The 17,679-nt window shown below is 35.3% G+C and overlaps 2 protein-coding genes across 2 annotated transcripts; one reads left to right on the top strand and one right to left on the bottom strand.

Moving 5' to 3' along the window:
* Positions 1 to 760: 760 nt before the first annotated feature.
* Positions 761 to 6,840, top strand: LOC124821602 (O-fucosyltransferase family protein). The gene is made up of 10 exons (XM_047293515.2): positions 761 to 1,383; positions 1,481 to 1,531; positions 1,645 to 1,735; positions 1,863 to 1,939; positions 2,480 to 2,568; positions 2,658 to 2,841; positions 3,664 to 3,845; positions 4,939 to 5,041; positions 5,388 to 5,719; positions 5,807 to 6,840. Exons 1-10 carry the CDS (start codon positions 1,216 to 1,218, stop codon positions 6,246 to 6,248), a joined length of 1,719 nt encoding a protein of 572 aa, XP_047149471.1. The 5' UTR covers positions 761 to 1,215; the 3' UTR covers positions 6,249 to 6,840.
* Positions 6,841 to 7,072: 232 nt separating this feature from the next.
* LOC124821603 (inactive purple acid phosphatase-like protein) lies at positions 7,073 to 17,574 on the bottom strand. The gene is made up of 11 exons (XM_047293516.2): positions 16,886 to 17,574; positions 15,464 to 15,549; positions 15,138 to 15,331; positions 14,025 to 14,064; positions 9,959 to 10,040; positions 9,797 to 9,874; positions 9,568 to 9,693; positions 8,756 to 8,877; positions 8,017 to 8,056; positions 7,794 to 7,868; positions 7,073 to 7,389 (listed from the first exon to the last, which is right to left on the bottom strand). The coding sequence occupies exons 1-11, from the start codon at positions 17,221 to 17,223 to the stop codon at positions 7,221 to 7,223; spliced, it is 1,350 nt and encodes a 449-aa protein (XP_047149472.1). The 5' UTR covers positions 17,224 to 17,574; the 3' UTR covers positions 7,073 to 7,220.
* Between the last annotated feature and the right edge of the window lie 105 nt (positions 17,575 to 17,679).

The following is a 17,679-nucleotide window of genomic DNA, read 5'->3' as shown; positions in this document are numbered from 1 at the left end:
TTTATGTGGGAACAAACAGTACTAAATATATAAAATGACTTATTTCAAGAAGTTATTTAATCTCAAATTATCATCATTTATAAGATTAAATATCAATATAAAAATATTGTACACTTCTAATACAAAACCATAAAAATATTTATAAGTAAATAGATATATTTTTCTTTAAAATTCCTCTCTGTCCAAGTTAGGAAACAACTTTTTTTACACTTTATCACAAAATTATTCAATAATAGAATAATAATGAATTTGTTTCTCACCAAATTTAATACATTACATTTTTGAGTCACTGTTTTTTATGTAAAAAAGCAAGTGATTTAATCTTTATAAATGTTTTTAATTATTATTATTATTTTTCAAAAGATTAAACAATCTACTAAAAAGATTTTTAAAACGTTACTTATTTCAAATAATTTTGTAATAAAATAATTTAATGAAAATATAGTAATTATTGTCTTAAAGTATATCTTCAATGTTTTTAACATAAACAGATCACTTAATTTTAATAAATCTAATAACTTTTTATTTCAATTGAATTTTTTATTTACATTTAAATAAAAAAATTTCATTAAAAATGACATATATAGTATTTATTTTCGATGCATTTATATAAATAGTTTCTTGAAAATATTATTACAGAGAGGATATAAGATTACCGAGGTACGAAATGCTTAGAAAAAACGCTTCGACCAATATTCCAGCCTTAATATTTGATGGAAACATTTTTTACATGTGTTGATATTTATCCCAACCATTGAACAGCATGCGAAGTTGACAACAAATCAAATCTCCCAAAATTTGGAGGAAGAAGAGAGCAGTGATGCGCGTCTGTTAAAGGAAAAGAAAAGGATGAAATAGAAGGACTGCGACACAGTACACGTGGGAGGCAAAAATAAGAAATAAGATAGGCATAACAGATAGAGAGATGAAGAAGGGAAGCGTCATAAACCTTACCTGGTAGCGTTGCAACGAGAGAAGAAGGAAAGGCTCTCGTATTGTTACCAACTCTGTTGCAACGCTATCATATCGAACAAACAGATCTGTTTTCGCAACGCACCACGCCACAGGCAATGCCATGCTGTAGTCGTGTGAGATTCAGAATGATTTATTAATTATTTGTGTGAGACGAACATGAAACTGGAATAATTTTATCGAGTTGGTGCTTCAATAAGCACACATACACGCTCAGAGAGAGACAGAGAGAGGTAAAGAGAAATGGCATATCAGCGGCGGCGCCAACACTATTATCAACGGTTCCGTGTAGTGATCCCGGTGTTTTCTGCCGTCGCCGCCGCACTACTCTTTCTCTTCGCTCTCCTCTCGTTTTTAGCTCCTTCTCCCGTGGAAACCGATCGTATGCACTTGAAACGACAACACACTACGGTACTCTTTCTCTCTAACGAATAGAGGTTTCTGATAGTTCAAGTAATTGATCGCACATTCCTAATCGTTTTGTTTTATGTATGGAATTATTGTTCAGATTAGCTTTCGTGAGGATGAGGCGATTGAACATCCGGAGTTCGGCGTTCCGGTTAGGGCTTTTCATTTGCTGGCTTCTGTTTGAATTTGGCGATGACGTTTATGTTATTGGATCTTGATTCAGTTGTTGATTGATTTTGTCTTAATTTAATGATAATAATTTAGAGAGACGGAGGAAAGTTGGGACGCGATATCTGGACTTCTCGAAATTCAGAGCACTTCTACGGCTGTAGCAATTCCAGCAACAAGTTTCAAAGTGCGTATCATTGTTGGTTCAGTAGTGTGGAGTGATGCGATGTAAAACTTTTTCGTTTGAAACTTGGATTTGGTTTTGGATATATGAATGTGTGTAATGACCGATAACTATGCATTCCGTGTGGCAGAAGCTCAAGTGATTACACTTCCGAATCGATATTTGTTGATTGCGACAAGTGGAGGCTTGAATCAGCAAAGAACGGGGGTAATTATTTGGACTCTCTGTGATTGTTATAGTCAATGATGGATTTGATATTCGGCTTCTGTTTCTACTTCTAAAAAATTGTGGGTTTCGGAGTCTGATTTTTTTATCTATACACTTATAGTTAATAAAAATGTGAAATGAACTTAAAAATGGGGAAAATGCTTCTGCTGCCTCAATTGGATTCGGTCGAAGATTGATGTTGTCGAACGGAATCAACTTGCTTTTGCAGTAGTGAGTAATGTGGCATTTCGTAGTAGAGGACTATTTTTTCTTGTCTATGTATCTCTCTCTCAATACACAATTATACTGACAATCCTATTGTTTGCTTCCATGGATGAAATATATATCCCTTATCCTTCTGGATGTGCTAGGTTTTGGACAAAATGTTCCCCTAAATTGTTTGCTGCAATTGCATCTGTTTTTCTGGTTATGATGATGCATATCGCAATGGTACATTACAGTATAGGATATCTGTTGTTGGAACACTCTATAATTATACTCTGCTATTAATGTCAATCCTTCTGTTTCCGTAACTGGCAGATTACAGATGCTGTTGTTGTTGCACGAATTTTGAATGCTACGCTTGTTGTTCCAAAATTGGATCAACGATCTTTCTGGAAAGATTCTAGGTCAGTTAGAAAAGAGGCACGGATTGCCCCTGTGATTTGATTTGGATATCCAAGTATTGTGCAATGGTGACATACTTTACTTTTTGCAGTAACTTCTCAGAGATCTTTGATGTTGATTGGTTTATATCACATCTTTCCAAAGATGTCAAGATTATAAAGCAACTTCCCAGTAAGGGTAGGAAACCATTATCTGCATACAATATGCGGGTTCCAAGGAAGTGTAATGAAAGATGTTATATAACTCGCATATTACCTGTAATCATGAAAAAGCATGTAAGTTTTTTTTTTAATCTCCTGAAACTATTACTGGTGCTACTGTGGGTTCCAACACACTGGATTCTCTCTGTTAAGTAGATGTTTCGTTAATGCATTTAGATCAAGGACTAGAATTCTATTCTTGGTTAGGTAGATCTTATACAGAGTCTATTAGATTTGATTAAATGGTTTTATTTGAGTGTATGACTCTTCAGCATTGGTCCTCCAGTGAGTTGAATGCATGAGTCTGATGAATTTTATCCCCCAAGTGTGCGATGCCTAACTTATCTTATGAATCAAGCTAGGTTATTTCTACTCCTTTACCTTTTTTTAATGTCTTATCTAAATCTTTTCTATCAGCGAAGCACTCTTATATTTCTCTGTCTGCAATATCCCAATCCATTCACCTCCTCAATTTTGCCAAAAAATTTCAGTCAAAAAGATATCATTCGCTCAGAGCCACATATTTTATCCATCATATCTAACGGCTGAGAAAGACTACCTTGTTCAAATTTCAAACCCTGAAGTTCTCAACTTTTAGAGGACTTGAAATCCAAGTTTTTATAAATTACAGGATTTTTTTAATTTTTTGAATTTTGCTTTCCACAATGGGACATTTTGTGTTCACAAAACTGCAATAGATGTTCAAGAAATTTATATTTCAGAAAGACATGAAAGCTCTAGTTAGTTGTTGCCAAATGTTACATTTTTTTAAAGATTTGATAAACAGTAATTAATGCCTTAAAATTTGATACCTTTTTCTGTCCACCATATAAATGGATAACTATTTGAATGTTTACTTATTCAGGAAATCTATTTGTTTGCTTCATTTTGTGGCAGGCTGTCCAGCTTAGCAAATTTGACTACAGGCTTGCAAACAGGTTGGATACAGAATATCAGAAGTTGAGATGTAGAGTTAACTACCATGCTTTAAAATTTACCAGCCCAATACTTGGAATGGGGGAAAAATTGGTCCATTGGATGAGGATGAGAAGTAAACATTATATTGCACTGCACCTAAGGTAGTTTGATTGAATTTTGGTCTTTTATTATCTGTATCCATCGCATTAAATCTCCAAAATTTGGTATCAATTTGATTTATCAATATGATGACCACCAAAACACTAGAATATATAATTAGTGTTTATGCCTATGCTGATAAATCTTACGCGGCTGCATTACATGCATATACGTATATGCTAGATAAGCATATAACGAAAGTGTCCATCCAATTTATTTCCATAAAATATGAAACACTTACACAAGAATGATCTGTTTCATGGAGGACCGAGTTTTGACTGACAGCATTTGCAAGTAGTACAATTTAAATTGAGCCAGTGAATTGCCATGTGCATTCTTGTTGACCCTTTTGGTCTAACAGCCAGTTGTTGCCTTTTTCCCTTTCTCCTTGTCGTAAAAAGTAGCCAGTTTGTTTGAGAAATTCCCAAGCACTCATTCACATGCTCATAATTTAGGTCAAGTCCACATCCTGAGCTTAATCTGATTGATCGTACTTGTTGCAGCTTTTGTTGATTCCAGAGTATTAAAACCCTGTTTGGACCGGTCGGTCCGATTGGGATTCAAAGGTGTATACAGCCCGATTTACTTTTTAGATCGAGCATGTCTCTAACTTGGTGTAGATTTCATCGTACTAGAAAAAAAGTTAGTTTTTAAGCGGTATAAACCTGTCCGAATGGACCGTCCGTTTTTTCCATTATATTAATAAAAGACCCATGTCCTGCATTCCTGATAGTACTCTCTCGAGACCTGTGCTACATTTGTTGTGTACCTCAAGACCCACACTGATATGCTTGTAACTCGCTGTTTCTGAAAATTAATTCAAAATAATTAAATTGTGTGAAAAGTGTAATAGCTGAGAACAACACCCGCCACCTTGTATTAGCTTGGAGAGGTTTACACCACCACACACACTAGTGACCCATTGATTATGTACCTCTACAAGTCAAAGATGGCTTGAATTTTAAAAACATTCGCTGATTCTATTTGCACAAGCAGCAATTTCTTTTATTCTTTTACATTTAAGATGCAGTTAATTAGGTAGAATAAGAGATGATAATTGAAATTTTTTTACATTGATTGCCATTTTTTGTACAGATTTGAACCTGATATGCTGGCATTTTCTGGATGTGATTATGGTGGAGGAGAGAAGGAGCAGAAAGAACTAGGCGCAATAAGGCGGAGGTGGAAGACATTACATGTAAGTCTCACAAAATTTTATATACCGACTATAATTTATTAGGAGATACTGAGAATGTGATCACATCTTGTTCACTTTTAGGTAGCTTTTTTTTTTTTTTTTTTTTTATATATGCTTGAGTGGAAATCCAAAACCATAGCAGTACACAGGATACACAAACTTAACAGGATCCTTTCATAGAATGAATAACAACAATGGCTTTAAACGTCTGAGCATTCTTCACCCTGATAGTGGCAAGATGCTATGAAATTAGGACTTAGTCGAGAAATGTTTGGCTGAACTATGTTTACACTTTTAAAAATTGATTTACGGACTGGTAAATAATATGAGGAATATTGACATGCAGAGAAGCAATCCTGATAGGGCAAGGAGGCAGGGAAGATGCCCATTAACCCCAGAAGAAGTTGGTCTCATGCTAAGAGCATTGGGATATGGTTCTGATGTTCATATTTACGTTGCATCAGGGGAAGTATATGGAGGGGAAAGAACACTGGCGCCTCTCAAGGAATTGTTTCCTAATTACCATTCAAAAGAGACCATTGCTACCAAGGAAGAATTACAATCATTTTCTTCATTTTCTTCTCGCATGGCTGCTCTTGACTTCATCGTCTGTGATGAAAGTGATGTATTTGTAACCAATAATAATGGAAATATGGCAAAAATTTTAGCTGGACGAAGGTATGTTATACTCCATTTACATCTATTTTAATTTCTGTTGTTTACTGATATCTATTGCTAATTAGCTCTCTGGGAACTTTCTTGTAGGAGATACTTTGGGCATAAACCAACCATTCGTCCAAATGCTAAAAAACTCTACCGATTGTTCTTGAATAGAAGAAACATGACTTGGGATGTTTTTGCGTCCAGTGTCCGTAATTTCCAGAGAGGCTTCATGGGGGAGCCAAAGGAGGTTAGACCAGGTAGAGGCGGATTTCATGAGAATCCATCGACCTGCATATGTGAAGATTCCACAGCCAAAGTTGAGAAACATTCAGGACCTCGAAAACATGGAAAGGATAATACAACGAAGAGAAATGCATCAAATGATGAACCGGATGTTGACAATGAGGCTGAATGGCCAGAAATGGATGATGATGATGATGATCAGAATGATCTAGCAGATAAGGGTACATTCAATGAAACATTTTCGGACTATGATGCTATGAACTTCGAGGATCCTGATTTAGAGGAAATTATATCAGATTAGTGATGGTGCCTTGTCCAGTGCTGATGTACCTGTTGACTTATTATGGTTGTTTGTCCTCATCACGTTCCCTTACGCAGTTGCTGCTCAATTTGACAGCTGCTGATAAAGCCCAAAAAAGGAAACAGAAAAGGCGCTCCTTTCTCAATACTGGCGAACTATAGTAAAAAGAAATTCAAAAAAATTAATCATACGATCATCTTCTGCATTTCTAAGGACATAATGACCTCAGTTTGGTGGTATTGTTTTGGACTTATACTTGAATCTGTGAAGAGGGGATCAGAAGCGAGCAACGGAAGTAGATTTAGAGGACAGTCGTTCGACATATAGAAGCTGCACACAAAATTGAATCGAGTTTGCTAGGAAGTAGGAAAATTTGTATATCTGTACTTACTGGTTTGTCTTCCTGTCTTCCATTAACGTATAATGCGGTCAACATAATTTTTAGAAGCAACTGGATGTCAACTGTCGTTTATTCGCCTAAAGGGAACGTAGCAATCAATAGTGTTGTCCTGACAGGTTAACCATTTTAAAGCATGGATAAATTCTTTTCATAAATGTTGTCATAATGAAAGGTAGATTTTATTTCCAATAATTTGCTTGCGTTGGGTGCGAAATGTATAAAGAGCAATATTGTAGGGTGGGAAGCTCAAGGGTGGCAGACACAATAGTTTTATCTTACCAGCGATTGCCGACTAAATTTGACCGAAAAACATTAAATATCAAGCTGCGTTTAGCATAATTTATGTGGCACAGTATCGATTACCGTAGAAAGTTATCCAAAATAATGACAAAATTGTCAATTTTAAATAGTGGAAAACCAAAGGAGAAAAGTAAAGGTATAACATTAAAATGGAAAGAATGAATAAAATGATCGATCCACAGTATATATTACAAAATGGGTTCCACTCGTTATGATGGAATCTCCCTAAAATTGAAGAAAATAAATAATGGAGCTTGTAAGTCAGATCATGTTCATTGTGAAGGGGGCAAATCTTGAGGCGAGTCATCATTAGCCTCAGGTGATAGAGGCGAACCAAAGTCTATATTAGGGAAGACACCAGGAGGCCTCTCCCGAGGCTCAATTGAAAGTAATTGGGTTGAATCACCCACAACATCCGCCCATCCATAGTGAGGTTCCGCCCTAAATTTTAGACATTATCAAATTCAAATTACCAATATGCCTATCATCATTCATAATCACAAACGTTAATGGCATTTTATAATCTAATTATAGAGATCAATTTGTGACTAATACTCGGAATTTTAATTCAAAATATATTCTATTTTTAAAATGTACAAAGCAAAGAATGAACCAGTATTATGTTTCATCCTGATCTAACACGTCTATCACTTTATTGTAATGCTTGAGTATTTTGTAGCAATTTTTTTCTTTATGAAAAAACGGAAAGAATATGTACTTGCGGGTTACCCAACAATCGCTAGACACATACTTCTATATGGACTAAACCCATCTAGATGCATCAAAGGCCTTTGGATTAACTAGAGGACATGAGCAATAGAATGGCTAGTTGCCGAAAATCTTACTCATAGTACGTTTCTTCATCTACAACTATATCCCAGCTCTCACCAGTTGTGCTATTTCCATACTTATGAACTTTCCTGTTAAAAACGAAAGCGAAAGAAGTCGATATAGAATAAAAAACTGGGGCATTGGATGCAGATCTATTTAACAATCAAAGCATTTTTAAATTGTTGCCATGAACAAATAATCCACTAATCAGCTGTAAGTAAACTTTAGATACCATACCCATTTCCAAAGTGTTCTTCTCCCCAAGTTCTAGACCAACCTGGTAAAAAGTAGGAATATGGTGACAGAAGACCATGTTAGCAAGCATGTAAAAGCAGGAGTGAAAATGAGAGAAACCCAGAAGACCCATTTGCGGAACCAAGATTTGTTTGAACAAACTTCTTTTTAAGCATCAGTAGGAGAGAAAAAAATCAGAAGAACTTTTCCGCAAACTCAAATTAATTTGTGCACAAGCTAATTTGTGAAAGTTCTTTCGTATAACTTTTCTAAATTATTTTGCATGAGTTAATTTCAACTCACAAAAAAACACATTTCATTTTTTTCTTTTTCCTTTTATTTCCTATAATTGCGTATAGAAAAACTTGTCCAAAGATTAGTTCAACTCTTTAGAGTCATACATTCATGTTTAATACTTTAAAGGACAAAATGCATTACATATTTCATATCTTACACACGAAATCAACTATCATGCTTTATTCAAATGGAATGCAACCTTCGACTATTAAATCTTTGGGAGCACTAGAGAATCATGAAATGGAATGAAAAGACACTTTCATTTGAACTATTTCAATAATTTTTGTGGCTCATCAATAGAAAAGTTTTAGAATTAATAATATAAATCACAATTTGTTATATTTTATCACATTTAATTTTGTTGAATATTTATGATGTTTCGTTATTGAATGGTAAGAATATGAAAGTAGACTTTTCACTAAAATTTTAGTGATGGTAACAGTACGTTCACTGCTTGGAGATACGTGCCATGTTTCTCCGTGTCTTGAACCTATGCCTTTAAAAAACCTCTCCTCCCACTTGTCCCCCCATTTCGTTCCAAGCTCGGTTTCAGCCCACTTATCTGTCCTGAGGAAGTGTAAGCAAGGAGGAGGAAGCACAAAAAAAACTAATTTTAAAACCCAGAATAAATTTTTTATAAACTCAAATATTTCCCTCGTATCCGAAGAAATCAACACATTACCATTAGAAAGAAGGAAAAAAAATTAAAAAGAACAATGACCACAAATTAAAAAGTAAGACATTCCTATGCTCCTGAAAAAACTGTCATAATTCAACGCTTGACAGTATCCATTGACATTAGCATAAATCAAAACCAATCTTACATCATGAATACTATTTTATAAGATAAAATTTCGAAAAATCCTTGCTGGGCTAAAAGTTTGAAAGATCCTGAAAGTCATGCAAATTAAGTTCATGTTAATTTTAAGTCTACAATGTCTTAAAAACTAACCAATACAAATAATAAAGATATCCACCATTTGATCACATACCCATAGTCATTTAGTGTTTTTAAATTTTAGTGCACAAAATCAATATAGTAATTTGATGTTTAGATTCATCAAATCATTCTACAGTACGTTATTGAAAATTAGACGGTACAATTACGCAAATTTCAATACAAATGAAAACCAACTCTACTCACCAAACCACACCCAGTTATCACTACAAATTAATAAGCTATTTTAAAAAATATCTTGTACAGAGTAACATGACATTGTAAATGACATTTGAAGATGGGAAAATCAGAACCCTTACCATTTGAGAACAGACCCTCTTCCATCATAATGCTCTCCCCACTTTTCCCACCATGATTGTTCATTCAATCTACCATACTTGTGTGCTCCTTTCTCGGTCCAGCCTTTAGCATCATATTTTTCCCACCTAGCCAAATTGAACAGACACAGAATATTGGAATGCATTAGACCTATTTATAACGCATACAGAAAACCAAACACCCTCCCCCTGGTAAACTACACCACCTTACCATTTCTCATACCATCCAGCATTTTCAGTTCCTGATTTTGCTTGTTTTTGTGCACTCCTTTCTATTCTTGCTATGTTACTGCAAATTTAAACATGCAAGACATGGTGTCAAGAATTCACAGGGTTTACCTAATCATCACGAGCAGAGAAATAAAGTAATGACCTCCATTCGTCTTGATGAAGATTTTCCTGCCACGTCTCCCACCAAGAATCCCCCTCAGAATTCCTACCAGATTTCTCCACACCTGCAAGATCGTATAAAATCAATCAAATGCACCAACAAGTCACAGGATTTATAATTGTAGGTTATCCCCCATTGTCGAATGGTGTGGCCAAAATAGTGTATACAAGTGAGGGACAATTCTATGAGCTAGCTGTTAGGGTTGAACTAAACCCAAAAACCAGATTTTAAGATGGCTTCAAAACTATATTTAATCACATTTAGATATTGAATCCTACAAAATTCACACTCAGGAAGCCCAAATCTTGTTACGAGGGAGAGTGTTGAAAATCCCATATTGTAGGGACAAAATAATATATACAAGTGAGGGACAACCCTTACCCTATAGTTATGGTTTTTAAGTTCAGTTACACCCAAACCCAAAGTCTTCGAAGATTATTTAAGAGTCTAACAAGTGATACAACAAACTGTTATCCAGCATTTCTTCAATCAATTACACCATTGGATGATAATGATACTCGATTCAGAGAAATGTTTTAATGCCAGCTCATGTACGGGAATGGCAATATATGAAATTACAACTCAGCAACCCCACCATCGATTGATAAATGATCATTCACATCAAAGATATCACATCGAGATCCAAAGTACACAAGCTTATTTTTTAATTGTGAACTGTAATTTAGAGACAATGAAAAATGACTTGAAATATATTGTATAGATGATATATAATGTTTAATCTAATAATTTTAAACTTGAAAATAGATAAAAGAACTTAATCAAAAGTCTTATAAAACAAACAACTATTTATTGTAAAGCCTCTATTTTGGAAGAATGGAAAGAAACTAATAAAACAACCAAATATATTGTATGCATTGAATGATTGGATGACAAATAAAGTAGAGGAATAATCAACTAAAATAATTTCAGAAGAACTTTCTTAATTTCTTTCATAGTTTCATTTACAATTCCAGCTTATATAGCTTTTCTAATTCATTCATGAGATTTGGTTAAAGAAAAGTGTGAAAAGAGAAAATAACGAATCATTCAATTATATGATATAACAACACTATGTGTTGATTACAAAAGAAAAACCCTGTGAGCAGAGAAACTAAGCGTTTTTGGAATGACATTTTTGAGATTTTAATTTCCAGAATTGAGATCAATAGATGTAAAGTGACAATCATAAAGAATACTTAAATTTAGAAGATGATGATTGATAATTCCCATGTACGAAACTCGTACAGACTTGTATTGGTATTTACTTGTATGTTTTGTTAAAGATACCTATGTCTGCGACTTTATCAATTTTGAGTATGATCTTTTAGAATTTATATGTACCTACCGTATATAAAATATAAGAAATTTCAGAATAATAGTTATCCTGCTATACGCTATCTCACTGTAGCATTTTTAGTGTCTGCCACTGTGTACGCTATCTGGGATTTCAAACATTGCAATTCAATCAGCTAGATTTCTAAGGTTGGGCACTAGGCATGGAATGACTATCTGGTTTGGTCAAAATCATGGAAACTTCAAGGGAATCACTTTGAAAAGTCTGAAGCAAAAGTGATCTTAAAAGAAGATCCATCATTATGAGGTACAGCAGTATGTAGTGAGGGCCCAACTGTATAATGGGATCCAATTTTATACAACTTATATTGATCTGCTAGGGAACATGACGATAAAGGAGGCTCCATACTACTATGTAAGGAGTTTCAAGTCTTGTCTGACAGTCGGAAATAATCTGTCTATAAAGTGAGCTCATACCAATTGGCATGCTTGACATGGCAACACTGTTTTCTTTGTGGATTTTTTTTTTCCACAAACTGGATTGATCACACATAACGAACCTGGAAGGTGCATGCAGGCAAAGAAATATAGGGAGTGAAATCGCCAAATTTTGAAATTTTGGTCCCATATGGGTTCCTGCCTTGTTCCTTTAGGAAGCTAAAATAAATTCAACCACCACAACAAGACAACTTTTTGTTATATATACAAAAAAAACTTACAAACTATATCTTTATTATAAAAATTATCTCTAATATACAAACACCAAACATTATCTCTAATATAGCTAGGTGGTTTCATTGCAACCCCTAAGAATGCCTACTTAAGTTTGTCAATATACCATTCTTTGTAGTGGTAGATCACCTAACTAGGTATATATATGCACTTTGTACACGTCCGTCTCCCTTTCATAGCCAAGGAAATGGCAGAAAACTTAATCCAAGAGGTGCTTAGCTTACACGGATTCACCCTTTGACAATTGTTTCTGATTGAGGTAAAGTTTTTCTTAGTAACTTTTGTATCAACAAAAAGAAACTAAGTTGCAATTTAGGTCAGCCAGCCTCAACTTGTTTGACAGGTGGGGGCAGTAAGCAATCATCTTAAATCTGCATTACTTGTTGAGAAACTAAAGCAATGGAAGAAATTATTAATATTATAAGCAGGCGCTGAGCTTTGCTCTGATATAAATTATCAAGGGCATAGAAGTCCACTCATTTCTAAAAAGGTAAGCAATCACTCAGCAGAAGAAAATATGAACTAGGAGCTAGAGAAAACGGATTTAACTATTGAATATCTCGCATCGACTAGAAATATAATCAAATTGTATATATGTGTGTAAATCTTATATTACCAAATGAATGTTGTGAGGTTAAGTTCAACTTAAAGTCTACTTTTTAGGATTATATCAAAGTTTATCCAAGCGAGGTGTGTTGAACCTATCGTGTCACCCACTATCAAGCTGTTATTGGACCACCTATAAACATTTAGTTTGATGGTATCAATCTCATGGAGAAGCTCAGCCAAACAAACTCTTGATTTATAAGCAACTCTTATCAGGCTAACTTTCTAGTTGGTTCTCTGGGCCTCATGTCCCCTTCATTCTAATGATTTTCAACATGGCATAATCCAGTTTCTTTAGAGCTGCAAAAGAGCATTGCAATTGTTAATGGGCTCCATGATAATTAGTCTATTGAATACTTAGTAGAGGTCAAAATGGGTTTTCAATGAATTGGTGAACCCAGTTTTAAAATGCCGTGTTATAATTACCTTGAAGTCCTCCCAACACCATGTAGATGTCTTCTCTCCCCATCAATGATATCTATCCAAGGCCAGAACTTCCTACAAGCAACAACATATTGAGCTTCTTCTGAGTGATGGAATTTAATTTGAAATAGCATTCAATCCAAACAATACACCCATACGCATCATCAAAGAATATTAGAATCTCCATTTTCCTTTCTCTCCATTACAGTGGAATGGGAGTATCTTTACTGCATCAAGATGATGAATATGACTTACGAGGTTCTTTCCCATAACTCCATCCATGAACAATTTCCAACTTCCTATACTTACCAATGACAATCATTACAGCAAGAGCTTCTTGATCTCACTCAACTTTTCTTGATCCACATCTATCACTCCTGCCTCCATCAGAGCTTGTATGATGACCATCCAAGCTCTCAGAATCAAGACTATAATACCAAAATGACAGGTACCAGGGTATTATAGATAAGGAAAATTTGTATTTTACCAAGTGTATAAGACCCATGTCAGCTAATTACAGAGCCTAAAACAATGTGTATGAGTATAGAACTGAAAAACTTAGCATTATGAGAGTGCTTAGTCTCCTCCGAACAAGACTTCAAATTGATTACTGCCTTCCTTCCTTTGACACACTTCCTATAATTGACTTCCCTCTCAACTGGATCACATGTGGCATGCCACATTCCACATCACTGGGCAGCTATTAGCTTATTCTTCCTTCTCCTATCCACGATCTTAATCAGTTGATTCATTTTGGACCCTTTTATAAATTAAATGTCACGTTTACATACATGTGCATATAAGCATAGCCCATCCAAATATTAATAATAGTTAATTAACTAAATGAACTGTTTGGGCAAGGCCCAAAGGTAAGTTTGAAACCCTCAAACTATATTCTTTTTTACCAGGAAAACCATGTACTTCTAGAAGTAATTCTGCACTGGCCCTATAGTATTTTAAGGCTGCTATTTCAAATATAAAGAAAAGAACGTACCTAGTTCCTTATATCCAGTCCAGTCACTCTTCTCCCACCACTGCCAATTAGATCAATAAAACCAATTAAAAGGAATCCACCTGAGGTGTGATACAGATAACACTATGAATACTGTGAAACTAACATTAAAAATGAATCCACCAGGGAAGATGCTAATCAGGCTATCATTAAAAGAAGAGTTTTGTTAATATCAACCCTTGGGCTTTTATGTTAACTAAAAGTAGAAAGTTATTATTGACAAAGAAAGTGCTCATTACATTGAAAATACAAAAGAACAATAAATTATATCTTTTCCAATAAAACAATTCCACTTTTAATTGCTTAAAATCAATCCTAATGACTGATTTTAACAAAACGAATGAAAACCCAAACCACCATACTCCCCAATAAATTCAAATTGAAGTCATACCTGGTTCAGCTATAGAAGAATTACATCCAGATGTTAGATTTTATAAATAGTACAGCATTCCCTCATCAAGAAGATGGGTATTTTTACAGAGTTACTTGGCACTAAAAATATTTATATCAATAATAACTGACTTTCAAATTACTAGAACTAATCCCAAAGTTATAGCAAAATTCTGTCGAAATATTCAAATGCAATGCTAGATATTTTCTAGGTATGTGGAATGCTTACATATCAAGATCTTATTACATTGAGCGACACTTCGTATTCTAATGCATTAATATCAACTACGGTATTTAATCCAAGTGGAGAGAAATTACTCTAGACCTGTTTAAAAGAAAATTCATGAAGCATTATTCAGCTACAAGCTTTCATTGTTACCGTTTTTAGCATAAAACATTCATAACCAGAAGGTCAGCACAGATATCTTTATTATCTAGGGTTTGGAAATTAAGATCTCTCCTTTTCATTTGGTACAAGGGACCAGTCCTCTACCATGGTATGACGATTTGTTCAGGCAAACAACAATAAACAGCAGGTATCAAGAAGATTATATGTGATGACTTCCTCAAAAGAATTGGAAGATAGCTTTCATTCAAAAACTTGCATTAACGTAACATGCTTTCATAGATTTATTACCCTGTTTAATATTATATTTTATTTTTAAAAACGTATACGGACATTCAAATATTAAAATTACAATATACCGTTTCTTTCCATTCTGAAGAACCATCATGACATTGACCACCCATTCTTGTCCATCTACATCTATATCCATTTTCACCCAGTTCTTCCCCACTTTCTCTGTACCAGGTACTCCCATCTTCATTTGTGCCTGACTCATTAACGTTTTCATTTAACAAGCTGATACCCCAGTCCTTCTCATTTGCTATACCAGTGTCTGTTAGGAATCAGTGAACACAAACAGTTATAGTACTTTAGCACTCCATGATTGGTCACTGAAGAACATCATCAGAAGGCCTTCAGTAATGTTTGCAGCAAAGCAGTAAGGATATAAATTACACAAAAATACCTCTTTTCGGGGGTGTATCACGTGACTGTGGACCAGAATTTCTCGGGGTGCAACGTGGAGAAAATTTTTCCTGCTTCAGAAATGATCTGTTGCCATCATGGCACAAAGCAGCATAACCACGAAAAAAAATCTTCAATTACAACCATATGTTGCATATAATGTATAAACCATAGCCAATTAACATTCAAGGGTATAAATCTCTTGCTCAAGAAAAGCTTCATTTATTTTCAATAAAACCATTTGACAACTGGAAAGCAAAGACAGGGAGGAAAAATTGAAAACATGCTTCATCCTTTCATGCTTTTAAATGTAGGTCAGAACATTTTCAGCACCGTGACATTATTAAAATCTAGATAAATTCCTTCCCAAAAACGTTTAACAATTCAAAAAGAATTGACCCTTTAAGTATATATAATGAAATCAACCTTCATAATGTATGTACTCAACTCAATATTACAAATATTGTCTACCCCAGCTGGCACTTTGTGTACTTAACCTGCTAAATCATTCAAATCTCCAATAAGGTCGACGCATCATAATTTTTACATACTAACCTAATGTGCATAAAACCACTCTCTTCCTCTCATTTCACAAAAACCATAACATGGTACTCACGCGTATCAACATGTCGTCTGTTGGCCCCATAATGTTAGAAAATATGAAAGAGAATGCCAAGAACAGGATAGAAGTTTTCGTAATTAATTAGTTCACAAGCAATGATGTTATAACACACATTCCACTCACCAGGGAATCAACATGTCGTCTGTTGGCCCCGTAATGTTAGAAAATATGAAAGAGAATGCCAAGAACAGGATAGAAGTTTTCGTAATTAATTAGTTCACAAGCAATGATGTTATAACACACATTCCACTCACCAGGGAATCAACATGTCGTCTGTTGGCCCCATAATGTTAGAAAATATGAAAGAGAATGCCAAGAACAGGATAGAAGTTTTCGTAATTAATTAGTTCACAAGCAATGATGTTATAACACACATTCCACTCACCAGGGAATCAACATGTCGTCTGTTGGCCCCATAATGTTAGAAAATATGAAAGAGAATGCCAAGAACAGGATAGAAGTTTTCGTAATTAATTAGTTCACAAGCAATGATGTTATAACACACATTCCACTCACCAGGGAATCACCTCAACTTACTAATTGAGCCAAGACGATACAAGCACATTATCAGCTACCACAAATGCATAAATATTACAAATCGCGATGATAAACTTGTCAGTACATTCGAATAGATAATGAAAGTAACATCTACAAAATGCAGATCCAATATCATGCAAAAACGGCAACTCAACACTGTTATCCCTTTATTTTTAATTTTTCATCAATAAAAGACGCAAGGTTATTAAGACCTAAATATAGAAACGAATTTTCACGCAACAACAGTTTTAATTATTAACGTACGGTGGAGAGGCGAAAGGCATTGCGGCAGGAGAGGCCTGAACCCTCACTCGGTGAATGTGAGGGTTTTTCTTGGTATCGAACCTCCGTTCCTCGTTCTTGTCTCCGCCGTTGCCAGGTCCACTCGTTCTGCGAATCGGAGTTACCGAGTCAGAACAGCAGCACCGAATTGCGCCACTTCCGAATCGAACTCGATCAGCGAAGTCGAAGCAGAGCTTTCTACGCTTGCTCGGAGCTAGCTCCAGCACGTGACTCTTGTGAAGCGGAACGACATTGAGCGGCGCTAGTCTCAGCTTGAAATCGAACTGCGTAGTGGATAAACCTCTTGAACTCGCCGCCATTGACGAATGCAAACACACATTGACGAATTAGGCAGCGAAGGATAGTGCGGCGAAGCGTGACCGCGCTGTCGCTTTTCACCGTTTGGATTGTGCGGCGGAGTGTTCAGAGAATAGCAATGCGAACGAAATTGGAATCGGCTGGGTATTTGTTAAGCAAGGATGAAAAAGAAGTTGGGAGTGAGTGAGAGAAATCGTTGTTTCGAAGCATTTGATCTGAGAGTGAGAAGGTGGAATTTGAAGAGACGTGAAGAGAGGTGAGAAGAGGAGGGGAATGGTGAAGAAGGGAAGAGAGGAGAAAGAGAGAGAGAAAGAGATCAGATCCGGGCTGGACTTTGATCATACTACGAATCCCAAGATTTACTCCAATATACATATACACGTGAGCACATGGGTCCCACCAACATTTGTGACCCTTAACCCTTATTCCACTTTGGTCTTGCCACGTGTCACTCCTAC

Source organism: Vigna umbellata, chromosome 2 (genome assembly GCF_029865625.1).
Source record: "Vigna umbellata cultivar VRB3 chromosome 2, Vumbellata_1.0, whole genome shotgun sequence".
In the NCBI taxonomy this organism is placed as follows: Eukaryota; Viridiplantae; Streptophyta; class Magnoliopsida; order Fabales; family Fabaceae; genus Vigna; species Vigna umbellata.
Note: the sequence above shows the minus strand (reverse complement) of the source record. Positions and strands in the feature narration are given on the sequence as shown.